At 36.2% G+C, this 20,748-nt stretch overlaps 1 protein-coding gene across 1 annotated transcript; it reads left to right on the forward strand.

The window, feature by feature from the left end:
- The first annotated feature begins 15,296 nt into the window (after positions 1–15,296).
- Positions 15,297–20,145, forward strand: LOC136234096 (probable inactive leucine-rich repeat receptor-like protein kinase At3g03770). Its single transcript, XM_066023863.1, has 7 exons — positions 15,297–17,498; positions 17,610–17,743; positions 18,089–18,332; positions 18,466–18,677; positions 18,770–18,795; positions 19,010–19,121; positions 19,658–20,145. The coding sequence occupies exons 1-7, from the start codon at positions 16,154–16,156 to the stop codon at positions 19,886–19,888; spliced, it is 2,304 nt and encodes a 767-aa protein (XP_065879935.1). The 5' UTR covers positions 15,297–16,153; the 3' UTR covers positions 19,889–20,145.
- Positions 20,146–20,748: the final 603 nt, after the last annotated feature.

Genomic DNA, 20,748 nt, shown 5'->3' on the forward strand with positions numbered 1-20,748 from the left:
CCATAACAAAATGCGACCCAGAGATACGATTTCATGTATAAATTCAACCAACTTCTACCTTTTGGACTTCTTGGACTTGCTGCAACTTTGGTGCAACCTCTTTTGGCACTTCATGGACAACCTCCCCTACTTGGGCAACTTCCTCAGGAACAGAATCATCAAGATGGACAACTTCATCGGGCACAGAATTGTCTAATACGACAATAACACTCTGGACCTCCTCTCGATTTCCACCCCTATTAACCTCATCGCCCTCCTTTTGAACGTTTGCCTCCTTCTGAACGTTTCCATCTTTACTTGACTCCTCCTGAACCATAACAGCTGCCTCTTGCTCCTTTCCATCTTTACTTGACTCCTCCTGAACCATAACAGCTGCCTCTTGCTCCTTTCCATATTTACTTGGCTCCTCTTGGACCATGCCTACCTCCTCCCGAACAATACTGGTCTCAGCCTCCTCATTCTCCCGATTAGTATTGGGTCGACCCATCGCCTTTAAGTCTTTTATATCCCCCTCAATCAATGATACTCGTTCCTCTAGGCTGCCCAACCTACTATCGACCTTGCTAAATTCTCTCTTGCACCACCTATGATGCCTATTAAGCACATCCATCAGAACTTTCTGAAGTTGATTTATCTCGGTCGTTTGTGACCGTGATGCAATAATATATCTATCAACTTCATCATCCCCTTCCTCATCATCTTCATCTCCCTCACCACCCTCTTCATCATCACCTCCCTCTTCATCATCACCTCCCTCTTCAACATGTCCCTTCTCACCATCACCCTCCTCATCATCCCCCTCCTCCTCATCACCTTCCTCCTCCTCATCACCTTCCTCTTCCTCATCTTCAACCTTCTCTTTATCTTTCCCTATTTGGGCAAATATTGCATCTATATCAGCTTCTTGTCCTTCAACATGGTCCACCAAATACGTGTACCAATCGAACTCTTTCTCTTCATCCTCGACCACAAGACGCGCGTCTGGAGGATCAGCAACCTTACATTGTAAAAAAATAGCAATGTATTGGTAAACAAATACAAAATAAATGGAAACATACAAATCTCATTCCACTTACAAAAAACATTTCTCTGACTGCTTGGTTTGAGGGGACTATTCTCTGGGTCCATCTCAGCAAACGTGGAAGTGGGTTGCCACTTCTCCTTGTGTAATATGCATGAGTCACATTCCACAACTCAAGAATCCAACTCTGCAAATAAGAGGTATCCCTTGATAAGAATTATAACCTTGTCGCATTCTATTTGAATGCGCTCGAATGCGACAAAGTTAGCAACCCAACCTTGTCGCATTCTATTTGAATGCGCTCAAATGCGACAAGGTTAGCAACCCAACCTTGTCGCATTCTATTTGAATGCGCTCAAATGCGACAAGTTTAGCAACCCAACCTTGTCGCATTTGAGCGCATTCAACACTAAATGCGACACAGATGTAACTTTGGTGATCGCATTCGGGCGCATTCATACACCAAACATATATACACAAATCATACCTGGAATACGTGTGCAAATCCAGATATGGAACACGTTTCCTATTTCCCGCTGCATTTGCCTCTAATTGCTTCAGTCTTTTGCTAATGGCCCAGTCCAAGAACCTATATGTCTCCTCCCAAGCCAACGTACCCCATGGAAACTCATTAAACAGTCTTGGATAATCTGCAAGATCCAAAACCCAATCCTTTGCATGCCTATCGTTAGCATTGTCCAGTACATTGCCATGCACAAAGTACAACATGGCAATCATCACAACATCTTGGTTAAATCTGTCAGTCGCATCCTTCTTCTTCCATTCTATACTTTGCAAAACTTCCAAGAAGTTAATTGTCGTTATTGTCTTGTATTGCTTGAAGTGTTTGTTTCGCAACCTCTGCGGCATCTCTAATTCAGACATTCTTTCCATGAATTCTCCCATGTTTACCCCAAACCTTAAACCACTTATCAGGCCAAACTCCCAATCTCCAAACCTCATATCAACTCCCCTCACCCTGAACCACATCTCCATGTGTTTACTTTCTTTATGTTTAATCTCCCGCGATAGGACATGATGAACTATTCCAGAAGAGAAACCAGTAATCTTCATATCCAAATATTGACCAAAACATGTTTTCCTATACATTTCTAACTGCTTTTCACTCAAGTACTTCTTTATCATGACCCCAGAATCCACATTAAACCTCACTGTTACTTGAGCATCCGAAGCAGCCGCCTTGGGATATTTGAAAATGGAACTATATTTGCCCTTTTTGGCTTCCTTGGGATCATGCTGTAACAATTTTAAACATACACATATTAAATTCACTAACAAATCTGACATATTCTATGTATAATTCCTTGTCTCACTTACAATCTTGTCGCATTCGTCTGTGAATGCGCTCAAATGCGACAATGTTTAAGGGTGTAGCTTGTCGCATTTGAGCGCATTTAGGTAATAAATGCGACAGTTTAAGGTAATGGCTCGTCGCATTTGAGCGCATTTAGGTAACAAATACGACAGTGTTCATATAATTGAATGTCGCATTTGAGCGCATTTAGGTAACAAATGCGACCATATTTACATACCGTTAAAATATGATCGCATTCGAGCGCATTTAATCTTCATTAATGGTGGAAACAACAGGGAAGAAGATGATGCATGCTTACCTTATGTTTCGTCCGTCCTTCCTCTTCCTTTGCCGCCGCCGCCTTCCGTTTACTCGCCATAACCTCCGCGCGCAGTAGATGAAAACGGGTCGCGAGGTAGGAGATGAAAATAAAAATGAAAATGCAGAGAAGAACGGCCCGGATTATATATAGTGATGAATTCAAAACGTAAAATGCAGTTGAAACACACTGAAACTGAAGAAGATGAACCACAATGAAGTTGAATGGGAAAGGTCATGTGAGGAAGTCGAAGTGGAAGCAGCGGGAAGTAGGAAATGAACCTTCAAACACAGATAAGGGTAGTTTTGTCCAAAATGGGTTTAAATGTCTAATTTGGTAAAATGGAAGCAAGGTGGGTTAGATATGTAAATTGGGGTCCTTGATTGGGTTAGATTAGTAATTATCCCTTTATTTTAAGCGGATAGAAATAATATTTTAAACTTTAGCTTTTAAATCTTTTAATTTTAATATCATTTAAGTATGGCCGCAACATTTCCATTCGAGTTTGGCAGATTGCAAGAATCGGAAGAATTCTAAATTGGAGAGATCACTTATTCAAGGAATGGGCGAGCTTTATTTTTAATACACTATTTGTTGGTTCTATTTATTTGTGGACTATGGTCAGTTGGGATATTTGGACAGGTATAAATAATTACATTTGGAACAATGTTAAGAGTAGTTTTCCACATGGTTTGTCTGGGTTTGAAGGAGTGGCTGGATGGATGTACAAATATTGCATCACCTCAAAAATGGTTTAACACAAAATTCATTAACACATAGATGGTGCAAACCGCCTCCCCAGGTTCACAAGTTAAATGTTGATGCTTTCCTGATTCCGGGTTCTGGTTTGTTAGAGACTCGACTTGTGCTTCGTAATAGTAAAGGCCAGTTCCGTGGTGCATTTTCTAACCTTCTCTCAGGCAACTATCAAGTCTAAAAGTAGTGGGTATAAGGAAAACGATGAATTGGTTAAAAAAATAAAGGTTTAGAAAGATGTGAGATTGAATCGGATACTGCTATGGTAGTTAATCATTTTAAGGAATGACCTTTTAGATCTACTTATGGTTTTATATTAGAAGAGCGCAAATCTCTGTTAAGTTCTTTAAATGACGTTAGTGTCAATTTCGTTAGTCATTCTACGAATAGTGTAGCTCATGAGCTTGTCCAGACTGTCTACTCTATGTCAGGGCTGATGGAATGGTCCTTAAGACCTTCTTATTTTATTTGTTCTATATTGTATTCTGACTTTCATTGATGAAATTTTCTTTTTTGCTTAAAAAAATTTAAGTGTTGTTTTGTTACTGGAGAAATTAGTTATTCAAAGTGAGAAATCTCCAAAAATAATAATTTACAAAATCAAAATATGATAGTTTTATGAAAACGAAGTTTTAAATAAATTTAATTCTTAAACTTTTTTTAAGGTCGTCAACTATCGTATTGAGATCGTTTACTTTTAAAATAAACTGTTATGTTATTAAAAAAACAAAATTCATGATTTTTCTATTCGATTTTAAAATTGAAAGATTATAAAGAAAGTTGGAACATAAATTAAGGACCATGAGTATAATTTATTCAATTATCTACTATGAATATTAGGGAAAATTATAAAAATAAACTTTGTAGTTTGATTGATTTGAAAAGACAGTTCTTGTGGTTTAAAAGTTTGTAAACAAAGGTTTTGTGCTTTGTGCATTTTACAAACTCAGTAATTCTGTCAAAATTATTGTCGTGACTATTTACCATAAAATGGAGCAATCTGGAGCAACTTGAAAGTCTGACTTTGCAAATTATTCAAAATATAAGATCTGATTTTACAAATTAACTTAATCACAAGTATTATTTGATCGAAAATTTAACTCACTGATATGGTAAATAATATTAGATGGGCTTCCGAAAGGTTCAACTAAAGCCCATAATTTACCCTTTGGGCCGGCTCATCATGGGTCCCCAAAAGGTTCTATTTGAGGAATGAGGTTTCGGACCTCAGAAACACGCTAAACTCATTTGAGGAGGGAATTTAGGTTCCGAACCAATATGATGCTGACACGTGTGCATGAGTTGAAGCTCAAATTACTATAAATAAATGGCTTGGTCGAGGAAGAAAGTTGGTGACCATGTTGGAGTAGAAGTATAAGAATTTAAATGGTAGGAAGACTTCGGTTAGAAATAGACTTACATCCAATTTAAGAATCCTAGTTTAGTGAAATATATTGTCATTTAACTTGATAGTTGGCAGGTGTTTAGGTCGATGGGAATTCTTGTTAAGGCTAGGAATTATTTGGTGTTTCAGGTGATTAATTTTTTATTTTTTTTGTTTGAATTTGTGTTATGATTCTGTTGTCCGCGGATTGTGATTTTGATGCTTTAATTTTGCCCAATTTTGTGTGCATGTATTTGGTGTTGTAATCCTTTCAATAATTAATAATTAATAATTAATAATAGTTCATGTTGCTGCCTAAACTTATTGGTATTGACTCTAGCTTAATCAAGAGTTTTTGAGCTTTAATTTAATATCTAAGAAAAATTTCTATTTCAATGCATAATAACGGAGTCTTGTTTGTGTATTGTAATTAGTTTAGTTTAAATATGGGAAAATAAGTATATTAAGTCCAAATGGAGTTTTCTAATGGAGCTTTGGGTAGTGCACTCCATTGATGTACTTGGCTTGTTCAAACTCCTACTCAGAGTGTTCTTGTTCTTATTCTTCTCATTTGGAGACTCTTTTTTATTAAGTTTATGGGATTTGGATAAGGTTACATCCAAAAATTTATATATTCAATTCTATGCTTAACATAGACTTTCATATCTAGGTTTAAATCATTTTCTTGTATCTCATTTTCTTGTTCAAACTCCTACTCTAGTGAGTGTTCTTGTTCTTATTCTTCTCATTTGGAGACTTTTTTTTATTAAGTTTATGGGATTTGGATAAGGTTACACCCAAAAATTTACATATTCTCATCTGACATGTTTGTGCAATCAATTCTATGCACCTAACTCTCCTAGAATGGCTGCAACTGCTCAATCTAAGAATTTCTCTGATCAATCAGGATTGCTTTTCACTCCTTAACAACTGGATCAACTGCCAAAATTTATGACTCATCTTCATATGCAACAATACAAGGGATTTGAGACAGATGAAGAATTAGATAATCATTTCTCTGGAATGATTTCTTGCCACTATGTTGTTGAACCAACTCATGAATGGATCATTGACTCAGGAGCGTCCGACCATATGAGCCCACATTTGCAATAAATGATGAGTCCTATCCTAGTCAGAGATGCACAAAAAATCAATCTTCCAAATGGCCAGACAATAACCATCTCTCACAAGGGAAGTGTGAAGATCACTACAGATTTGACTTTATATAATATGTTATGTGTGCCACTATTCAAACACAACTTGTTGTCAGTGCAAAAAAAGATCAAAGATGCCAAATGTGAGGTAACATTGCATCCCACTTATTGCTTGATTACTGATTCTGTTACAAAGAAAATCTTAGGAATGGGAAAAGCTAAGAATGGTTTGTATTATATGTTGAATTGCTTTGCTGATTCTAGTGCATCAAGTGAAATGACTCGGTATATTGCTTATATGACCACTAAATCAAAAAGCTTTATGTCTCATACTCTTGATCTTTGGCATCATCGACTAGGGCATGCTCCTATGGTCAAACTCAAATATATTCTCTGTGTGCAACCATATCTGAAACATCAACCAAAACTATGTCTTACCTGTCTTTTAGCCAAATTCACTAAGCTGCCATTCAATGTGAGATCCTCTCATGCCTCAAACATATTTGAACTTATACATATTGACATTTGGGGTCCTTAAAAGGTCCAGACCAGAGGAAAGTATAGATACTTTCTGACCGTAGTTGATGATCACTCTAGATCACCTGGATTTACTTGCTACAATACAAGTCTGAGTCCTTGTCTATTCTGGAAACTTTTGCTTAATATGCTAAAACCAATATCATACTATTATCAAGCACATAAGGTCTGACAATGTTTTGGAGTCTTATGATACTCAATGCAATACCTTTTTCTCCAAATATGGAATTCTGCATCAAACCTCATGTGTAAGAAGACCTCAACAGAATGCAAGAGTTGAGAGAAAACATAGTCACATCTTAGAGATAGTTAGAACATTGAGGTTTCAAGTTGGTCTTCCTCTCCAATATTGGGGAGAATGTGCTCTCGCTGCTGTTCACTTAATCAATAGGCTTCCCACTCATATTCTACAAAATAAAACACCTTATAAGGTACTTAATCACAAACCTCCAACCTACTCTCACCTCAAGGTCTTTGGATGCCTGGCATTTGCCTCGAACCCTATTCTTTCAGCAGACAAATTCTCTCCTAGGGGAGTTCCTTGTGTCTTTCTTGGTTATCCTTCCTCTCAAAAAGGTTATAGACTCTTGAACCTTCTTAATTCTCAATCCTTTGTCTCTCGATATGTCATATTCCATAAAAATATTTTCCTTTCCAATCAAACTCATCTCAGGCCTATATATAACCTATTCCAACTACTCAACCACCATTAACTCTCCCAGTCTATTTGATGACCTTTTATCTTAACTCTACTAATGACATCACCCATACCAGTCCTGCTTTATCTTATTCTCCTATTCCTACACCCAATCCTCCTTTTCTCGTTGTGTCTGACTCTCAATCTCCCATATCTAAACATCCTCAGTTACCATCTCCTCCTCCTATTTGAAGATCATATGGATCCCACACAGCTCCTTTATGGCTTAAGGACTATAATACACCTCATATATCTAACCTTGCCACTACTGACATAGATCTTACATTCACATGCTTCATGTCAGTTCTCACCGAAACTAGTGACCCTATTTTTTTCAAAGATGACATTTCTCATCAACACTAGATTGATTCCATGAATGTTGAACTGGAAGCATTAGAAGCCAATGGGACTTGGGAAGTTGTTGAACTGCCTACACACAAAACAGATATTGTCTATAAGTGGTTATTTAAGACAAAGTACCATCCAGATGGAAAATTTGAAAGATACAAAGTAAGGTTGGTTGTTCTGGGATGCAGACAAAGATATGGAGTGGACTATGAAGAAACTTTTGCACCAGTTGCCAAAATGACCACAGTGAGAGCCTTACTTGCAGTTGTTGAAATTGGAAATTGGCATGCAATTCAAATGGATGTTACAAATGCATTTTTGAAAGTAGATTTATCTGAAAATGTTTATGCGCATGCCACGGGGTTATACACATTTTGGTTGCAGAATCAATTCTCAACCTAGTCTTGCCTCAGCTTCAAAGGTCAAATCTTCCCTGACTTACAAACTCAAAAAGTCACTATATGGACTCAAGCAAGCTTCAAAACAGTGGTTTTTGAAGCTTTCCACCGCTCTCATTTCTTTGGGGTACTGCCAATCGAAGTCAGATTACAGTTTATTCATTCAACAAACTGCAACTACTATTACAATCATCTTGGTCGATTTAATTATCACTGGAAATTGCACGACTTCGATTACTTAGTTGAAAACGATACTATCTCAAGTGTTTCACATGAAAGATCTTGGCAATCTTATATACTTCCTTGGTCTGGAAATCGATAGATCTCCTGGTGGGTTTTTTGTTTTTCAAAAGAAATATACACAGGATATATTGAGAGAACATGGCTGATTTCACTCCAAACCTCTAAAACTGCCTATGGAAAGTAACCTGAAATTCACACCTGACAAAGGAGAGCTCATGTCTGATCCGACAGCATACTAGAGGCTCATTGGGAAACTGATTTACTTAACCATTACAAGGCCAGATATAACTTTTCCTATGCAGTTACTAACTCAATTCCTTCATCAGCTAACTTCAATTCATATGCAGGTAGCAAAACGAGTCTTGAGGTATCTCATAGCCACTACTGATCAAGGCATTCTTCTTGCTTCTCAATCTGTAGTTCAGCTCATGTCTTATTGTGATAGTGATTGGGCAAGTTGTCCAATGACTAGAAGATCCACAGCTGGATATTGTATCTTTCTTGGGCAATCTCCCATATCTTGGAAAGCTAAAGAAGAAGCCAGTTGTGGCATGATCCCCCAGCTGAAGCAAAGTATAGGGCAATGGCTCAAACAACCTATGAAATCACTTGGCTTGCAGATCTTCTCAAATACCTTGGTCTCAAGAATCTTCCTCCTACAATACTTAAATGTGATAATCAAGTAGCCATCTCCATTGTTGCCAATCATGTGCTTCATGAAAGCACCAAACACATAGAAATTGATTGCCACTATGTGAGAGATCAAGTGGATCAATCATCCCAATTCATGTTTCCTCCTCTGACCAGGTTGCAGATGTCTTCACCAAAGTCCTATCTGTCAAAGATCATGATCGATATATTCACAAGCTTGGAACTTCAGTACCTTCTTCGTCGCCAGCTTGAGGAGGAGCATTTAGGGGTTATTCAAGATTTTAAATATTTTTCAGGATCTCTTTTATTGTTTCTAGTTAATCCATGGACCTATTATGTTATTTTTATTTTTACAGTTGTTTTGTTTTGTCTCAATGACACGTGTTGTCATTTGAGGATGTTAGTTTTTCCTTTTTGTCTGTTGTTGGTGTAGTGCCTTTATAGGCATTGTCTCTATGTTTTCTCAGTATGATGAATAAAATGAAGTATGCAATTCTCTTCTTTCTCTGTCATTCCTTTATTGCTGATATTTCATTGTTTATTTACTTATAGTGTCTTGGGGTCTAGTCATAAAGACATAACTATCCTTGTATTGCAAGGATTATTGGTTTGGTATGTTTTACTTGTGGAATGTGGAATCAATCTTAATGTACTTCTTGATAGGTTTAAGTAAATGATTATGTATCATATTCTATTTGATTATATATAATATAAATAAGGGAAAATTATAAAATTGGGTCAAATGGGAGACCCATTTACACATTTAACCAATTTACATATTTAGTCCATTTACTCAACCTGCTACATATCTAGACTATTTTTGTGTGACTTTCCCAAAATACCCTTAATATATATAACACTTAGAAATTTTTTAGCCTTTCTTCTTTATCCCTCCCGTCTGACTTCGTAGATTTCGCAATATGCGAAGTCTGCGAAGACAATGTTTGGTTCAATAGATGATTTTAATTCACAGATTTCGCAATATGCAAAGTCTACGAATATAAAAGACGTGTTTTTTTACAACATTAAAATCATAACTGATGGAATTTAAGGCTAACGTATTGCAGCGGAAATATAAAAATTTTAACCTTTTTCCATTAACCCAAGATCTGTTAATCGTTATTTCATATAAAGAGGGATAGAAGGAAATACCTTTTGATGAACTATCTACCGTTGCAAGCGAAGTGCCCTCAATTCTTACTCCGAGTTCACGAGCACAAAACAAACACAACCCAAAATCAAGTTAGATATCAACCGTATAAAAGCAATCAAGAATAGATTGCCTCTAATCAATCAACACAAGATCAAGGAATAAAAGAAAGAGATGAAAATCAATTGAACGGGAGGAAGCGGTAGACAATCTCGTCCTCAAACTTGTGGGTCGAAATTCTCTCTCTCTCTGGCTAGGGTTGGCCGAAATTTACATAGGAGGGGGTATAAATACTCTCTTGTATCTAAACCCTAGTTAGATAGAATTAGGTTACTGAATAAGAATTTAATTCGGAATATAATTCTTATTTATTATCTATTAGTATATCTAAATATAAAGATAATAATAATAACCTTATAGGATAATAATAGGAGTAATTTTAATCTCATTAAACCTCCTAACTTACTTATCCTTTTATTAATTTAATTCACAATCATAATCTAATTAGAATTGTTAAAATCAAATTAAATTATTTATGTATTTTCATACATAAAATCGCCCCCTCTCTCTACTGGGCCTTAGTGGACTCAGTTGGGCTTCCATTAATTAATTAAGGGTTAGTTACATGTTAGTCAGATTTAGTTAACTATTTACAACAAACCATTAGTGTAAAAAAAAATTCTTTAAATGTCAAGTTTTTTTAAAAAAAATGGTTATATCATCAAACATTGCAACTGTAGAGATTTTTTTTTAATTAGAAATAATTTAAAAATAACTGAAATGTGACAAAAACAGAAATAAAAAATGACAGAATGACAAAAATCTAAGAAAAAACAGAAAATGATAAAAGCAGAAAAAAGAGTTATTAAACTGTAAAATAATTTTCAAAAGTGTTATATGTAATTTCCTCATTAATTAACATCTGTTTCTCTTTTGGGCTCCAAGACTTATGTGTGACCCATTAGGTTCTTATTGCTTCTAGCCGTATGCAACTATTAAATTAATTTTCACAAAATTATATTTAATCTTTGCATAACGGAATGAGTACGCGAAATGTGATTAGCAAATCCGAAACATTCCCCCAGAGCTATAAGAAGATAGGTTGATTCTGTCGTTGACCTTTCTGTATTAGTTACAGTATAATTCGATCATTTATCAACTACATCCTTGAACTGAATCTTATGACTATGGATAATGTCAAGTCACATATAGCGAGACATTCATTTTACTTGTACAGGCCGAATCAACTCCAATTAGATAGGTTAAGTGAAATCTGTATCTCAAGTCTTAAGCTATCACCTTGCAAGGATTTAGAGTCGAGTCTTCCACAAGCGATCCTTGGACGTATCTCCCATTTATCGGGAGTGACAAATGCTCAATCCAATGTATAATTATCCTGCAATTACTTCCTGTGATACCCAACGTCTATCGTTCACACCCCAGAGTCATCTCTGTTATGGATCGTGTTACAACAGGATCAAAGCATCACATTCCGTAATCCAGAATCACTAATTAACATTCCTTTGAGTCTGAGGATTACTTATACCTATTAATATCAATGAGATGAGATGAACAGGTGACAATGATGAATCTACCCATCCTGTTATCTCAAGTCGGGTCCCCAATCCTAATGAACTCCTTTTCATTGGATCTATGTAACTGTCCAGATATCTGTATATATGAAGCTTGTGAGATCAGCTTTCTGTCTCGACAGAAGACATTGTTACATGCAAGTCTCAGCAGTGATATGTCAATTCTAAACATATTACTTGACTTGGGGTGGTTTTAAGTTTATTGGTTTATTATAAAGTTTCGTCTCACTTCATGCTTGTATGAACACTTTATAATCACTTTAAACAAACTTATGGATTTCCTTTTATTAGACTTTATTTAGTTCTTAAAAGGGATTGCCTTTATATAGTTATGAAACCATATCTCATTAAAACAAATGATATAAAGAACACTTCATTTACATTAAGTTTGTATCCTAGAACAATTGTCTATAGGACACTAAACCCCAATAATAACATCCTCAAAATTTACAACAAGATTGCAACAATAATAACATTCATATCATTTCAAAGTCAATGTGACGAAGCTTGACGGAAATTCCTCCCTGTATCAGAAGAGAATCCAAGAAAAATTTCTCATCTGTATCCCAATACACCGCCTTCTTGAAAGGGATGTTATGTATTCAACCAACTTCAAAAAAATTTAATCATGTTAGGAAGAAAAGGACGATTTGGCTTCGCAAAAAGAGGATTTCGCGAAGTCTGTAAGGAGAAATATGGCGATTTTACTTTGTGAAAACAGATTACGCGAAGTCTGCGAAGGTAATAATCATGAATATTTTTCTTCGCAGGCTTCGCGTAATCCGTTTTCGCGAAGTAAAATCGTTCGTTTCAGGCTGTTTTTCCTCACAAACCTTCACAAAAGCCCATTTCGCGAAATGATTTTCTGAAGAAAAAAAACGAAGAGAAAACAGTAGATACTTACATTTTTTCCGCCTTTTCCATTAAAATCGTCAATAACCATATGATAAACGCAGAAAAACGATGAAAATAACGTAGAATAACGATTTCTTCGATCCGCACAAGAAGAAATAAACCAAGAGACGAGAAGAAACAAGAAGATGAAAAATCATGGCTTAATTTTCTAGCAATTGGAAGATGAAGAGAGGAAGAAGAGAAAGACATGGTGATGAAGAAAATGGTGCAGATTTCGATTTATAAAGAAAGAGAGGAAGATCAAAGGTTTAGGACTTCTGGGGAAGAGAACTCGTGTGGCAATGAAGAGAAAGGGGGAGGAGGAAGATGAAAGGTTGAGGTATTTTGGGGAAGTCACACAAAAATAGATTGAGTAAATTGGTTAAATATGTATGGATATCCCATTTGACCCAATTTTATAAATTTTCCTATAAATAACACAATAATAATAATCATATCAAAAGTGTCAAAACATTGTATATTATCAAGGGTAAATTCCAAAAAAAAAACCCTGTGGTTTCATCTATTTCCGAAAAAATCCCTGTGGTTTGTTATTACAAAAAAAAGGACTGTGTTATACGCCGTTACCCGAAAAACGAAAAATGGCTTAACACCGTTAAAAAGCTGACGTGGCACAGGGGTAAAATTGGAAAAATAATCTTCTTCTTCTTCTTCTTCTTCTTCTTCTTCTTCTTCTTCTTCTTCTTCTTCTTCTTCTTCTTCTTCTTCTTCTTCTTCTTCTTCTTCTTCTTCTTCTTCTTCTTCTTCTTCTTCTTCTTCTTCTTCTTCTCAAGCTAATAGATATGATTTGTAACAAAGAAAATTAAACTAAACATGCCCTAATTTCATTAACTTTTGGTGACAACAATGCAATAATCTCAAAAATCCTTCCATAGTTTCGCAATCCCTACCCCGACGAACATAAAATCCCCGTTCTGATTCCAGAGAAACTCCGTCAGAGATTGCGGGATCCACGGCGAATGCAGGATCTAAAATACGAGGCATCTGTTGCCGATACAGAGTTGAAGAGTGGCGATTGGATTGTCGATGAAGCGGCTGAAATTGGGACGCCACTCGATGAAGCGATGATGAAATTGGTAGGTTTTGGCCAACCATTGTTCGACGGGGGAAGGAGAATAGGTGAGAAGAGTGTGGATCTGGTCGGTGTAGAAGTTGACGTCGTAGAGATTGTATTGGTCGGTTGCAAGCTGGTAGTCTCTGATGCTTACTGCCATTGCTGAGCTCTGTGAAATTATTGCTGTGGAAATTGAATTAGGGCTTGAAAAAGACAAATACAAGTAATGTTATAGTAGGATTAGAAGTTGACCGATAAACCGGGAAAGCTTTTTCCTTTTCAAACAATAAAACAAGGATAAGAAATCTGGAAATTTCCAGATTTCTGAAAAATTTATGCAATCGAAACTAAAAAAAAGGAAGAAGAAGAAAAAGAAGAAGGAAGAAGAAGAAGGAGGAGGAGAGAAGAAAAAGAAAGAAGAAGGAAGAAGAAGGAGGAGGAGAGAGAAAAAAAAATCGTTTTTCCAATTTTACCCCTGTGCCACGTCAGCTTTTTAACGGTGTTAAGCCATTTTCCGTTTTTCGGATAACGATGTATAACACAATCATTTTTTTTGTAATAACAAATCACAAGGATTTTTTCGGAAATAGGTGAAACCATAGGTTTTTTTTTTAAGAATTTACCCTATTATAAGTTGTACTATTATCAAAAAAAAAAAAATAGCGCTGGCCTTTCTATTTGATGTGGAAGGATGAGTGGGAGTGAATTGCATAAATTGGATTTAGTGTAATTTACTTGTATCCTCCCTTCCGCCTATCAAACCCAATCTTAATCTATTATTTATTTGTTGTGGTCTCAAAATTAGTATTGTAGATATGGTTTTGGATTTGAAAAATGTAAGGCTGAAGATTTGTCTGAGGCCCAGCTCTTTGCCTTTTTCTTTAAATTCCTTTTTCTTGTTTAGAGTGTCATTTTCAAAAGAAAGATTAGCAAGATACTTCATTTTTGGACATAAAAGCAAAAAGAAGCAAATTCTGAAAATGTAGGCTAAATTAAAATTGTGTATAACACATAACAACATTCCCTCTTGGGAATCATAAATTGACATTTGAACCCACAAATTTTCCAAAAGAAAAAGAAGTTTATAGTTAGAGTTCCAATTCATTTTTCTTTTTAATAAAATGGAGTACTGACAAGAGACAACCTTATAATATATAAAAGAGTAGGTCCAATATAATGATATGGAATCCAAAGCAGCTTTCATCTTTATTTTATGTGAAACACATACAATACAAGCAGATTGATGTTATGATGATAGGATTTGACTGAGTGAGTGAGTAAGTGAGATGCCAAATCCAAATACTTGTGAAAAATAAAATAAAATGGACCCCCAAACCCAACAAACATGCCTCTTTGTCTGCGCAGCTAATCTTTCTGTAATCATATTAATTAATTAGTAATTTTGAGCTTCGAATTCAGCATTAACGCTTCTCTTTTAGAACGTGCTCTGTCTGCATTCAAACCACCCTGTATCTTCAGTGATTTTTGGCAATGTTCCTTAAAACCAACAACTATACCCCCATTATTATTATTAACCACTGATCACTCCATTTTAGATTTTAATATTACTTTATACTTCAATTTCATGTCACCTTTAGGAAAATACTTCTATTACATAATATTCTCACAAACTGCAAATTACTCCTCGCAACAAAAAATTTCTAGAATGTTCCTCAATCATTCTAGAGTGATATGAGTTTACTGGGAAATTTCTAATCACAACCACTGGTGTTGAGCATGTTAGTATATTGCAAGCACATGTTAGGAAATTAGAGGAAAAGGCAGTTTCAACTTTCATATTATTCAAGTAAACTAGCCCATGTGATGGCAATGGTGTTAATACAAGAAGAATGAGAGGACAAATACAGAGCCCCCAAATCAAACAAATCCTGCAATTACTTGCATAACAGAAAACCTTCCATTTTTGTGTAGTGTAGCTTTTACCTAAAATCCCTTCCTTACACTTGGCTTTTCCTTCCATGACCATGGCATTGATTTACTCAGCAGTAATTGCTTGTTATCAATTTCTGTTCCCACACTACAACTACCTCCTCTCCATTATTTGATTGAATCCACTCTTCTTCTTCTTCTTTCTTCATTTATTTCAAGCACATTTATTGTTGACATTCTTAGAACAACACTATTACCTTCCTCTTCTCGAGGCTTTATCTTGTCTCTTCCTTCGTCCGTCTTTGCTTTAACTTTAACTACATTCTTTGCCTCTTTCATTAACTTTACTTGTTTCTTCACATTCTAATGTTTTTGCTCATGGCTTTTATCTATGCTTCTTAACTCTTTAGGCGGTTATCCGCAAAACATCTCCTTTAATTTTCCCACGAGATTTTCTTCTTTGCTTTTCTCCTCATTCCGTTTGGATTTCACCTTTATTTCTGGGTTTCCTCGAATTTGGTCGGTTGAACAAGGGCTTTAACTCTGTGTTGTGTTGAGTCTATCCTGCTGCCCGCCCTGATTTCAAGTCTACATTTCCTGAATTATGTTCTTGATTTCAAGGAAAAACTTCAATTTTAAGTTGTCATTACTTGAAGAGTTCCGTTTTTAATGGTTTCTACCATGCATTTGGTGAAACTTAGACCGGTTGGTGCTTGAAATTAGTCCTAAATGAGGTGGTCCAGCTGTTTTTTCTTACTATATCTTTCATGGGCTCTCTTCTTCTCTGGAACCCATGAATTGCAGACTAATCAGGCTCAACTTCTACTGCAGCTGAGAAAGCATTTGGAGTACCCTTCACAATTGGATATTTGGGGAACTTACAATGGCGACTTCTGCAACTTATCTTCGACTTTGCATGTTAGCATCATTTGCCACGACAATGCTATTTCCGAGCTTAAGATTAGAGGGGATAAACTTGGAAAGGTTAGTGAATTCAATGGATTTGCAATTCCTAATCAGACTTTATCTCAGAGTTTCTCAATTGATTCTTTTGTTACTACACTTACAAGATTAACAAGTTTGAGGTCTGTTAGTTTGGTTTCTTTGGGGATATGGGGACCACTTCCTGATAAAATTCACAGGCTGTCTTCAATTGAGTTTCTGGATTTGAGCTCAAACTTTATTTTTGGTTCAGTTCCTCTTCAGTTATCAAGATGTGTTAAGCTCAAGTCCTTAATATTAGATGGAAATTTTTTCAATGGATCAGTACCTGATTGGTTTGATTCATTTTCGGATCTTACTGTATTGAGCTTAAAGTATAACAGGTTTGAGGGTAACTTTCCTTCTTCAATATGCAGAATACCAACATTAACTGATCTTGCCTTGTGTCACAATGAGCTTACTGGTGAATTGCCAGATTTAAGCACCTTAAGTAACCTGCACTTGTTGGATTTGAGAGAGAACAACTTAGGTTCTGGCTTACCTTCTATGCCTAAAGGGTTGATTACACTTCTCCTAAGCAATAATACCTTCTCAGGAGATATTCCAGCACAGTTTGGTTATTTGAGTAGGCTACAACATCTTGATTTGTCCTTAAATCACCTGAGTGGAACACCACCATCTTCCTTGTTCTCTTTGCCAAATATCAGATATTTGAACTTAGCTTCCAATGAACTTAGTGGATCCCTTCCGAATGACCTCAATTGTGGTACAAATCTTGGGTTTGTTGATATTTCTGAAAACAAGTTAATTGGTAGACTTCCCTCTTGCTTGGATAGTAGGAGAGCAGTTAAAATTGGAGGGAATTGTTTCTCAGTCGACGGACAAAACCAGCATAGAAATTCATACTGTGAACCAATCAATATGGAGGTCAAGCAATCAAGAGGCAGAGCTACAGGAACACTTGTTGCTGTCATTAGCGGAACAGTTGTAGTACTGATGCTTTTGGCATTAGGGATTCTGTTTTTGTGCAGAAGGTACCGTTCTAGGAAGACATTTGAGCATAATATAGTTTCCAAGGTTGTGCAAGATAACACATCTACTGCAGTTTCGGCTGAAGTCCTGGCAAATGCCAGTAAGTTGCAAATTTTGAGTTTTCTTGTTACTATTACTTTCTCAAAGTTGAACTCCTCATCGGGAATGTGCAAAAGTTTAATGGAAATTGTTTCTTTTCTTTTCTATTCAGGATTCATTTCTCAAACAGCCAGGTTTGCTGCACAAGGTTCCTCAGCATGTCGCGTGTTCTCATTTGAAGAGTTGACAGAAGCCACAAACAACTTTGATTCATCAACTTTTATGGGTGAAGGCTCCATTGGAAAGGTACTTCTCAAGAATTCATACAGACTGTTCAAATTTAGCAGCTAACAAAAGTATTCATGACTCCAACAAACTAATTAGGACCTGCTTATGCAAAGAAGTTCTTCTTTGTGTCCCAGTTCTTAAAATAAAAATCTATGGCTTGTTGCAAGCTCTAGATTTGATTATCAGCATGCGACAATTAACATCTCTAATATGATTATTCATGTCAGGTGCTTCATTCATTGTTCACCTACAAGTTGGAATAATAGTTTATGTGATCTCTTGATTGAGATATTGTTGTGTCCACCACCCAAGGTTTATTAATAGTTCAATGCTCAGTTTTTCTCCTTTCCTTTCTTTTTTCAGATTTACAGAGGAAGATTGGAAAATGGTAACATTGTTGCCATAAGGTCTCTGAATTTATTGAAGAAAAATTCAATTCAAAATCTTAAAGCTCGGCTAGATTTACTGTCAAAGCTTCATCATCCACATTTGGTTGGTTTCTTGGGTTATTGCATTGACAACAACGGACAAGATGATTTAAGTGTCATCAAAATTTTCCTTATTTATGAGTATGTGCCTAACGGAAATTATCGTGCACATCTTTCAGGTCAGTTTTCCAGAGAGCTAGAATCAATAACCTTTTATTTGAGCATATAAATGGGTATGTTTATTAATGTCCGTGAGAGATAGGATGGGGGTTAAGGAATTCATGAGGTTTAATATCACTCATCTATATACAGAAACTTGCCCGGAGAAAGTCCTAAACTGGGCAGATAGATTGGCAATTCTTATTGGTGCAGCCAAGGCTGTGCATTTTCTACATACTGGGGTGTTTCCTGGAACTTTCAACAATCGACTGAAAACAAATAATATATTGCTTGATGAGCATAAAATTCCAAAACTGAGTGACTATGGCATAGCTGTAATCACGCAAGAAGTTGAAAAAGTTGAGGTATTCTTCAGACCTTATAGTATTAACTTGTTTAACTGTAACAGTGCCTTGGTTCCAATTGGTCACTCTCATTTATCTTATCTGTGCTGTAGGTAAAGGCAGAGACCCCAAAATCACGGTATGAACTGTTCCTGCTAATTGTTTTCTATCTCTGCAAGAAGTTCTTGCTCCATCTCTTATTTTCTCTCTTTAAATGGACAAAGGATTCATGTTTATTAGGAATTCTTGACAATGCTTACTTTATTGAAAACTATGGTGTTCTAGCTGCTTAATTTATTCACTTGCTGTTATCACCTCTTTAATGGTTAATAGTTTATTGTGCTTTTATGCAGTCACAGGACAAATATGGAGGATGATGTTTACAACTTTGGGTTTATTCTTCTTGAATCACTTGTCGGTCCAATAGTGACCGGAAAAGGGGAAGCATTTCTGCTGAATGAAATGGTATGGTTGAATGCTTTTATATCCTAAAATTTCCAATCCTTGAATGTTATCACACTTATCAATAGTCTTCTATACTAGGAAATAGTAAAATTTTGGGCTCAACCTATCGAACTAGGAACAATGTTAGGCTAGATAACGGAACCCGTAAATGGGACTGTTACTTGAGCCCGAAATTGCTCCAGGTTGGAAACGTTGAGGACAAAGTTTTACCATTTCGTACCTGAGCAGTAAATCTGCACTTTCCTAAAAACGTTAGGGGCAAAATATGGACCTATTCTGTTAAGTTTGCTTTCCTAACAAAACTCTGGATAAAACTTGAACTTCCTTGATCAATTGAGTTCTTCCGCCTTAAAAATGTGTAATGAGATTTCATGTACCAATCTCATCTCCCAGAATGAAAACCGGAATGTTTTCCTTCCACATTAGCTGTTGTTCCAATACCATAAACTCTTTCTACAAAACTTTAATTACTACAATTAAAATACACTGCTTCAGTTGGTAACACAAGTTTGAGAGTGTGACATTTGGTGTTCCAGGCATCCTTTGGCAGCCAGGATGGTCGAAGACGAGTTGTGGACCCAGCTGTTTTAACCACATGTGCACAGGAATCATTATCCATCGTGGTTTCCATAACTAGTAAATGCATATCTCCTGAGCCTTCAGGTCGTCCTTCGTTTGAGGACGTGCTTTGGAACTTACAATATGCAGCTCAAGTCCAAGCCTCAGCTGATTTTGATCAGAAATCGGACTCTGCATCACAATCATAACTTCAATACACAGATTAAGGCAGGTGCTCTAATCTTGATCAGCTAACACAGGCATTATAAGCACACGACACGAGAGTATCTAATCGGGTTACAAATTGTAAAGATGTAAATGTCATATTTGATTGCTTTGCTTTAAGTATAGATAATTTTTTAGATACAGTAGGTTTTCCTTATCAGAAGGGGAATTGGTGAATGCTTGTAAACAAAATGTAGTGTGTCCTGAAGCTGAGGTTGAGCAATGAATTCAACTTGATACATATTTCAGTGATGGGAAAAAATCAAAATGTGCTAGCACAACTTATCATTTTAGCCTATGTAATTCAATTTTGCAAAATTTAGGCATTGATTGATGGTTTGTCCTTTAACAAAATTTTCTGCCAAATGTGAATGCTTAAATTTTGAGACAAATTAAGGAAAGAAGAACATCATTACTCCTGCCTAATTTCTTTTAGTACACCAAAATAAATGGGATGAAGTTCTGATGCAAAATCATGGTATTGGTAAAAGCTTGATAAACCATAACAAGTTGGTGTTGGTGTAGGTGTTGGTAAGAAAAGCCCATCATTCCACAAATGCAGGCATAACTTTGTGATGATGAGAAACCCCAAAACAGGTGCCAAGAGTGTTCTAGAAAGGGTTATAACTTGAAAAGCAGTTGTTTGTATCCATCCACACCTCAAATTAAGGTTGTCCTTCCTAATTCCTATTTATGTAGAGGATGTTCTGTTTGTTGTCCCTTCCTTCTTCCTCTGGGAATGTTTTGTTAAGTTTAATGGTCAGGTAGACCTCTAAAATCTTTGGAAAGGAAGGAGAGCAGTCAATTCAATTCCTACCTGTAAATAAGATACAGAATTTGCTAA

Source organism: Euphorbia lathyris, chromosome 6 (assembly GCF_963576675.1).
Source record: "Euphorbia lathyris chromosome 6, ddEupLath1.1, whole genome shotgun sequence".
NCBI lineage: Eukaryota > Viridiplantae > Streptophyta > Magnoliopsida > Malpighiales > Euphorbiaceae > Euphorbia > Euphorbia lathyris.